Here is a 10,012-nt window from a genome sequence, read left to right as displayed (position 1 = left end):
TAAACACACACACACAGAGTCCTGTAGTAGAGCTGTGTGTGTGTGTGTGTGTGTGCGCATGAGAGCAGAAGAGAGGGAGAGTGAGAGAGAAAGTGTGTGTGTGTGTCTTTAAGATGGCACTGTTGGGACTGTTTGTACACTCAAACAAACACTGATCGCTCCACATTGAGAACCGTTGGGCATGGCACAGTTTCAGCACTGATCTGGCAGCTGGACCGTGCTCTCAGCACAACACACTGCACAGCGTAGACCTTCTTTCCTAACAGCAGATGTTAGCAGAAATATGGGGGGCAAAATGAAAAAAGAAGACAGATGAAGCGAGAGACTCTTAGATGCTGTAACAATGTTTTCAGGAAAACAAACCTGTCACTGCTAAATGATTCATGCTCTCTGTTGAAATAAAATGTCTAATGGCTTCTGTGTGTATGTGTGGATCAAGTGTCCCTGTGCGACTGGCTCTTAACTCACAGTGGGGGGAAACGGATCCAGTGCAGTCTGTGGATACAGCATCTAAACATCCAGCACAGGATAGTGCAAAAAATACCAACAGAGCCTAGAGTAGCTACACACACCCACACCCCAACACAGCCCCCCCCACCACACACACACCCCAACACACCCTAATCCGCACCCCCCCACACACCAATACAGCCTAACCCCCCCCCCCCCAACACAGCCTGAACCCACACACACCCACCAATACAGCCTGACACACACCCACCAATACAGTCTGATGCCCCCACACACACACACCAACACAACCTGACACCCCCCCCCACTCCAACACAGCCTGACACCCCCCCACACCAACATATCCTAAAACCCCCCGACACACACACCAACACAGCCTAACACCCCCCACACACACACACCAACACAGCCTAACACCCCCCACACACACACACACCAACACAGCCTAACACCCCCCACACACATACATACACACTAACACAGCCTGACAGTATGAAATCCCTCCCACCCTCAGAGCACCCACAAACCTACAGAAACTCAAAGTCATGACCTTCAGATGATGAGGAAGATGTTGTATCTATAATGCAGCAATCTGCCAAAGTTCACAATTTTTTTAATTTATGAGGCATGTATATGAGGCATGAGGCATTTTATATATATATATATAAAATACATCTGGAAAAACTGCAGGTGCTCATGTTTTTCAGATGGGGGTGGGGGGGAGGATGTGTTTATAAAGTCTGCCAATTTAGTCAAACACGATCCAGGACAGTTCCCCTCGTTATGAGACACAATGTTGTTCTTCCACAAATAACATCATACATAAGAAGGTGAAACATCTACTTAATGATAACAGGGTGGACAATGAAGTGGTCTTGTCTGTAATAATTCCACTTCTTTCCTAACATTTGTTCGCTTCTGTCTAAAACAATTAACCATCATGTGATATGTGGACCAATCACAAGGCGGTGGTCTCAGAAGTGCTGTTTAGATCATCTTGATTAAACGTCTAATAAACAGACAGCTGTCAGATTTGTTTGAAACATGCTTAGTTGTAGCATATGGTTCATCTCTAATGACGTTTCTGTTAGGAAAAGCTGAGCAAATGATTTGACCAGAAATAGGGTTTATAAATGAAAAACAAACCTATAAATGTGAGAATTTACACAGAACACTAGCATATGCCTCATATACGGGCTCTATGTGAAAATAATAAACAAACGATGACAACGGACCACATTAACCTGCGCACCCACTGCCCTGCGTTTCCATGGTAACATGACTAATCATAGAGTGAATTAAAATTGTGTGTGTGTGTGTGTTTGGGGGGTGGGAGGTGTGTTGTGTTCAAACACTTAAATGTGTCTGCGTATTGCTGTGTGTGTGTGTGTGCTAAAATGATGAAATCAGCCAGGGGCTAAAGATAATTCCATAATGAGGGAAAAAGCAGCTATGACAGCAGATTCTCTTTCAAAGGGCCATTTAAGAGCCCAAACTAAATGAGCATTACTTTTCTTCTTCCACCCATAACATCACAAGAACGAGGAGCGCCTAATTTGTCAAATTTGCAGAATGTAAATCCTATCTTCAGCCTTGATTTAATTTACGGCCCTCGTTGCTGCGTACGCTGAAGGCTGAGAGACAGGCGAGTTGTGGAGAGGCGTGCATTACTCACTACAGACTCTACAATCAGCACACCAGCACCACATAATCATGTCTTTCTGAGAGAGAAAGACATTGATCGTGAGACCTGGCCCACTGTTTCCTTTGTAACTTCTTTTCTTTACCTTACTGTATTAAACTATTCTGTCAATTACATTTAAATTTCCCAGAAGATTTGATCAGCCTTAAACCTAATAGGAGAGATAACAAGACCATTACACAGAACCGCACTAATTACAACACACTTTGTCTCTATTTCCATGGAGAAGTGAGCACACCATGGTTACGTATGCTTCTCGCCAGGGTACCGAGAACACTGGCTCTCAATGGACCACTGATTTATTTATTTTATTTTTTTTCTAGGCTTAGAAATAACAGATTGTCAAATTATTTAATAATCATGCCATTAAAAAGTCATATAATTGACCATTAGCTAAGTAAAATTGTTATTCATTATTATACGCATTAGTTTACTTGACTTAAATATTTAGTTCTTTATTAAGAAATGTCAACATGTCAATTTCTGATATTGTTTTAATTTGTACATGAAGATAAATGTGATACGATTGCATGTAAACAACAACAAAAAATCACTTCGTTTTTACTAATTAAACAAAAAAAATTAAAAAAAATCAACAAAAATGTGTTTTTCAACTGAGGAAAAAGTAAGGACACCCTATGCCCTAATAGCTAGTGTTTCCCCCTTTGGCTAAAACAACCTTAAGGAGACGTTTCTTGTGGCCATCTACCAGTTTCTGACCTCGACTGGACAAAAGTTTCCCACATTCCTCAATGCAGAATTCTTTCAACTGTGTGATGTTTGAGGGGTTTCTTGCAAATCACCACTCAGGATCTCAATAGGATTTACACCTGGGCTTTGTCTTGTCTATTCCAGAATTCTCTATATGGTACTTTTCCACCAGTTCTTGGTGGATTTACTGATGTGTTTTTGGTCATTGTCATGTTTCAAGGTCCAGTTCCACTTCAGCTTCAGTTTTTTTTGACAGATGGTTTCATGTTCCTCAAGCACCTTCTGATACAATTTAGAAGTCATAGTGGATTAAAGGACGATGAGCTGGCCAGGTCCTGCTGCAGTAAACATCCCCAAACGGTAACACGTCCAACTCCATGTTTCACAGTTGGTATGAGGTTCTTTTGCTGAAATGCTGTATATGTTTTACACCAAACTTGCCCTCTCTGCTCTTGCGCTCTGCTCTTGGGGTGAATTTGCTAAGATGGCCTGATCTGGCCATGTTGGCACTTGTTTTTAAAATGTTCTCCACTTGTAAATGATTTTCAGTAGAAACTAGACAGTAGAATTCTCTTGAGATCTTTTTATATCCCTTACCAGACTCATCAACATCATCAACAATCTTCTTTCTAAAGGCCTCAGAGAGCTCTTTGGATCTCATCATGGTGAGACAGCTCGCTTCATAAATTTAAGAGCAAAACAAACTAAATATCTGAGGTTTACATGAAGAAATCTGAAGGAGACCTGGTTTATCAACTTTAATATATATTAATGCTGATCATTTGAACCTGATGTTATACACCTGTAGGTAATTTTATCCATTTTGAGTACAAATAAATGTGATGGTGTATTTACTTTGTCCTCCCAAGAAATTATTAATGAAATTTTATAGATTATGTTTAAAAGAGAAATTTCTTTAGTTTATTTGTTTAGTTATACTTCTTGAATCTTCCAATATTGTTAAAATGAAGAATGAAAAACTCCCATGTTTACTTTTTTTTTTTTTTTTTTTTAAGTATGTCCTAATTTATTATATACACACAACAGGCACAAAGAGTGCTAAGGAGACATAAGAGAGACAACCATGTAAAGAAATAAAAAATAAAATTATTGGGATCACTTTTAAAAGACCATTAAACAAGACCCCATCTTCGATTACGAAGCCTCATTAGATTCCCCTAGATTACAATAGTGTTAAATAAAACTCTAAAGCTCCTCTGTTCTTGTTAATGTTGCTGCGCTTTATTAGTAGCATTGGTGTTCCATGAAATGAAATGATGTCACTTCCTCACAAGATCCAGAGAACACATCTTATTTTTTTCCCTACACACACTTAATGTAATGGGAAGTCAGCATGTGATGGAGATTAACCCACCTGAGCTCCTTCGGGTCGAAGACCAGCTTGACGTCATTGACGATGGTAGGGACGTATCGCAGTGCTGCACCCTGCGGACGAGTGAGGACATATTCGCCATCAGAAAATACAGAGTAAGCAATAAAAAGAGGGATGAGTGTAACAGTAACACTCTGTTAAAATGGGTTAATAGTCAGGAACAGATGAGGGAAAATCTGTATGACTTTAGAGATAACACAGTACAGAAAACAGATCAACAGAACAATCTCACTGTTTACAAATTGACAGACTGTGATTATTATTTACACAAATCCATCCATAGTCTCCAAACCCCACGCTGAAGAGCTCTCTAACTGGATTCTTCCTCGATGCTTTGTTACCCAAACGAGTCGGTCGATAACTTGGCGAGTCCGCGTGCTGAGCACATAGATTCACGAGCTGTAAATAAGCCTTCACACACTGACAATCAATAGCAGTGAAGCGGCTGATGGAGGGTCCAGTATTTTCACCCTGCTTTCACCATTTCTCTCCCTGCTGCTCCTCTGAGCACGGTTCATGAATCCATGTAATCCATGTTGTCATTTCTGCAGCTGTTTCATGATACACGGTCCTATGAGAGGTTATGGAGGAGTGTGCAATCTACAGAGAGACCCATGTGGATCCAAAGTGTGCTAATGATATAAACTATAGACAGGTGATAAACTAAATAAAAAGTTGAGGTCAGCCAGAAAAAACAAAACTCAGCTTTGAACAGGAAAATAAATATATAAATGCCAGAGCCACAAAGTTTTCCTTTAATCCGTCACGCACCTGCACTTCTGCACTTTTACTTTCTTGTGTAAGGTGTTGCTTTATGTTGGTTAATTCAACATACAATATTAATAAGCATGTTGAGGCAGGGGGGGAATGAAAGAAAGAAACAAATCATTTGGTGTTATTTAATTAGGTTTTTGAATGCAAAACCATTTTTAAAGAATTTTTTTTGGTAGCAAACCAATGTTGTTATTATTATGACAAAAACAATGACAACCAACAGGAAGGAAGCAAGGAAGGAGGGAAGCAAGGAAGCAAGGAAACAAGGAAGGGGAAAAGCAAGGAAGCAAGGAAGGAAGAAAGGAGAAAAGCAAGAAAAAAAATGCAAGGAATGAAGGATGGAAGGAAAAAAGCAAGGAAGGAAGGATGGAAGGAGAAAAGCAAGGAAGGAAAAAAGGAGAAAAGGAAGGAAGCAAGGAAGGATGGAATTTAAAAAAAGCAAGGAAGCAAGGAAGGATGGAAGGAAAAAAGCAAGGAAGGATGGATGGATGGATGGATGGATGGAAATTTTAATTAAGAATTTTTTTGTGTCAGTCTTACAAACTTCCAGCAAACCAACCAACCAATCAAATTGATGGACAGAAGTGGGTGGCAGGCTGCCTGGACAGACAGACAGACATGTGGGTGGCTGGATGGATAAAAGGAAAGATGAATAAATAAACAAATAGGTGGATAATATATATCCAAAAATTTAAAAAATATATCAATTTCTCCACCTATTTGTGTGGTCACTCTTCTTCCTTGGTCGTCAAACATGTTATTTTGAGAATAAGTACTGATCATTCAGCACCTTACTATTAGTATCACAGTAATAGGCAGTTCAGAGAAATTCATGATGGGAAAAGTGCAGGTGAACTACAATTTCATACCCGTCTTTATTTCGGATTAACTTCAGTCATGAAAAGAACACAGCTGGTAAGTTACATAAAGGTGGTCACATGTTTATTCCTTTCCCTGTGTGTTGGAAAAGTGAATCTGTGGCCTGTGGTGAACAGGTGACAAAAACATTGCAGGTTGTGATGATCATCTCCTGGGAAGGGTCTGGTTTAGTGATCATTAACACTGGAGATTTGAGTGGGAATCTACAGAGAGATGCAACAGCACATGAGGAATCTGAAGCTTCTTTGATGGGCTCTCGTCGTCTCCCTCGCCGTCTCCTTCGCTCTCTGATACAGATTTGATTTGACTGAAGTGTCAGCTTTGAAATGAGGGCAGTTCAAGTGTTTACCTTTGAAAACTAAAAGAACCAAATTACATCAGAGTCTCCGGAGCCCACCGGCAGCAGGTATTGCCCCGAGAATGACAGGTGCCACTTTTAGAGCTTTGTAATCACGATTTTGTGCTTGTTTGCTGCCACTGTCTATACTGCAGTGGTGACGACTTGAGCCTGTCTTGTTAGGAAGGCAGGAAAAAATAAACATTGTAAAATTTGGAAGGAGGTTAAAAAGGTTAGCTAGAGAATATGAATGAAGGAGGGAAGGAATGAAGGGAAATAGAAAAAAAGGAAAAGAGGAAGGGAGGAAAATAAAGAAGATCCTAACAGGTCAAATGAGTGCGACAGAAAACGACCGTTTTCATTGGCATGTTTTTCCTTCCTTAAGGAGGTAAAGCCGTCATGTCTCTGAAACACCTCCTCTAGTACACACTGTATTAAATGGACATCGATTACTTTTCATGTGACTCTTCTAACTGTAGTCCGTTTGTGTTACTGGGACAGTGTGGTGCTGACAACACGTGTGTTAGGATTCAAGGCCATGACAAAATAGAACTGAAGACAAGAAGAAAAGCAATGGCAGAATACCTTGAGGAGCAGCTAAAGAGGATGAGTCCGGGAGTAAGAAGGACGAAGAGAAAACAGACGGAGAGAAAAACAAGGGGTGGGGAAAGAGGACAAACACACAGTTCAGAAAGAAAACAGCAGAATCCTGAACACAGCCAGAACACAAAACACCAACACAATATTCAAAGCAATCAACAGTCACACACACACACACACACACACGCGCGCGCGCGCGCCAGCCTGACAAAACGGATAACTTCAATACTTGAAGGTGGAATGGAGTTAATTATATAATACACATCCCTAACACTTTCCCTATCTGCACTGCTACAGTTATGAGTGGAGATGCAGCCAAATGCCAGGTGTTCAAAATACACAGGCTTGGTTTTACATTTCTTTACAATTTTAATTTGAATCTGTGCCAGCATAAACCAATAAAAATAAAAAATGAAAAGCTTCGTGGAAAGAACGAATGTATAGACTTTTGTCCTCTAATCACATATGTAAATTAAACATCCTGTAATCTGACTTTCCAGTCTTTGGAGTGCAAAGCAATTAATGGTCTAATGGAAGGATATCCATTAGACTGAAATGGAAATCTATCCATTATACGAAATCTACCCACTATGCTGAAAAGGAAATCTATCCATTACACCAACATCCAAGTCACGGAAAAATTCAAATGGACTTAATGTGGTTTTGGACGCGGTACAAATTACAAACGACCATCGATGTTTATTCAAATAAAGAAGATGATGAAGGAAAAAAACAACAACCCACACACTTTTGCATGCAGATGTAACATTATGGACGCAGCCATCTTGAACAACTAGACTCACTTTGCTCCTTTGTCCCAAAAAGTAGACAAAAAAATTGTTGATGAGAAACTCTGCTACGAAATTAGGCTTTTAATTGATTCTTGGCGACTAGACACAAAATTCTCCTTTACATGCTCAATAGCTTTTTTTTTTTTTCCCCCAACCCTTGATTCCTACATTCGGTCTGATTTCTCATTGATGTCAACTGGTATTCCAAAATATATTAATATATAATAAATAAATAAACTCTGGATTTGTTTTGGTTTAATAAATAAATAAAGAATCTCTCACATATTTCTTCATAGGAATGGGAAATATGGCAAAAATATGATACTCTAATCTAAACCTTTTTTCCCCTCAAGTCCCAATGTCAATTTTTTAAGGTTTAAGGCTAAGAGAAGAAGGATGGAAAAAAAAAAAGAGAGAAAAAACTCTGTCATGCTTGACATTTTATATAGAAGCTAAACTGATGGCAGCTTTGGATACAGATGATAGTCAGAAAAGTGTAGAATTAAAATGTTGTGTGATTACGCAACGTGTGCTTCTGTACCTTGACCATGCTTGTGCTCTCAGCGTCGCTGTTCATCATGATGCTGAATGAGGTGAAGAGACTCCTTACGGACTCCATGAAATCGGATTCTCCTTTATCCTCATACAGTCTGTGGAAGAGAACACACACGCGCACACACACACACACACACACACACACACACACACACAGAGTATAATTTAAGTGTAATAAACAAAACATTTGAGATAAATACCATCTGTTGGCATCCCTCACCTCAGATAACAGTTCAGCTTGTGTGTGTGTGTGTGTGTGTGTGTGTGTGTGTGTGTGTGTGTTATACTAATGCAGTATATTAATATAAGCTGCACAACAGTGATTGCATTCAAATCAATGCTGCAGAACATATGGTATATTTATTAAAACTAAGAGTCAGATACAGTCCATTAGTCTTCAGCTTATTAAAAGCTGATGATAATCACTGCTTTTGGGACATCAGTGTATTGGTTTCATACAGGTTCGATGTTTTAAGGGCCAAAGGTCTAAGTGATTAATAATCACTTTGATTAAATTATTCAGATTGTCTTACTTCATTATTTCACCTTGATAATATTCTAATTTCTGGTGGATTTTTCCAGGAGGAAAACCATTTGAATGGATATTACTGTACATTAATCCATCATTTAATAAATAAACAAATAAACAGCTCAATAAATTCATTTCAAAAATCTTTAAAATATTTATCTAAATCCATGTGCCTTGTGAACAGAGTTTATTTCAGGGCCAGAGAAATGTAAAGAGAAAAAAAAAATCCAAAAGAAAAACTAGCAAAAGAAAATAATTGCACAGAAATATTGTAAATTCTTATTTTTTTTTTTTTTACATAAAGACAACGCAGAAGTGTAACATTCTCAACAAGTGACTAGAAAATAATCCCAGCTTCCTACTGCAATAAATAATTTGCACACAGTGCCAGAACTGAAAAACATAAACAGAAGTGTAGGAACAGGTATGTCCTAACCACTCAGCTGAAGGCTTTTAATAAATAAGCTAGAGAAAGGACAGTGTGTCCTCTCCCTATGGGCTTAGAGCTCATCACTTCCTGTGAACTCAATTTATCCAGGGGTCATTACGCTAGGCAGCACCGCCCCCAAACACCGACCTGCATCCTCCACCATCACCTGCCGGACTGTTAGATACGAACCCTGTCAGTCAAGACAGAAGCTCCATTCCAGCCAGTGTGAGTGAAACAGAAAAATGACAATTCATTCGTAAATTAGAGCATCGCCTATAAGGTTATGGCCAAAAATAAATAAATAAAAGGATTTTAAATACATTTTCATTAACATCATACAGCAGCAAATTAACATTCACTGCATTTGGCAGACGCCGTTATCCAGAGCGACTTTCATTTTTATCTCATTTTATACAAATGAGAAATTGAGGGTTAAGGGCAGGGGCAGCTTGGCGAACCTAGGATTTGAACTCGCACCATTTTCATCAGTAGTTCAGCACCTTAGCCACTAGGGCTACCACATCCCACATGATAAATTATAGCAAAACGGCTGTCTGAATTTGTATTGTTTATTTATCTGTTATTTAGAGCTTCAGTCTGAACGTTCCTCTATAATCACTACTGATGTACAAAAAGCCTGGTAGATCACACTAAACATCTACAATTCAATAATTTTCCTTTTTTTATAGGATTATTTGACTTCCGGAACTCTGGAACGTTACAAATATTTACCTTCGTCTTTACTGCTAGTAGCACCATCAGATACCAAAACTGATCTGCTGGAGATAAAATATATACAGTATATATTTTTTTAAACTGTAATTTTGAAAGCAGAGGATA

General features: G+C 39.0%; 1 protein-coding gene across 2 annotated transcripts in view; it reads right to left on the bottom strand.

The window, feature by feature from the left end:
- The window catches only part of dock1 (dedicator of cytokinesis 1), a 261,452-nt gene that overhangs the window by 165,447 nt on the left and 85,993 nt on the right, over positions 1-10,012 (bottom strand). For both annotated transcript variants that reach the window (XM_027132789.2, XM_027132790.2), the window contains exons 23-24: positions 8,200-8,308; positions 4,260-4,330 (exon numbers count right to left, since the gene is read on the bottom strand). In XM_027132789.2, the coding sequence (XP_026988590.1) occupies positions 4,260-4,330; positions 8,200-8,308 (180 nt within the window). The remainder of the gene's footprint in view (positions 1-4,259; positions 4,331-8,199; positions 8,309-10,012) is intronic.

This window comes from Tachysurus fulvidraco, chromosome 8 (assembly GCF_022655615.1).
Source record: "Tachysurus fulvidraco isolate hzauxx_2018 chromosome 8, HZAU_PFXX_2.0, whole genome shotgun sequence".
Lineage (NCBI taxonomy): Eukaryota > Metazoa > Chordata > Actinopteri > Siluriformes > Bagridae > Tachysurus > Tachysurus fulvidraco.
This window is presented reverse-complemented; position numbering and strand designations above follow the sequence as displayed.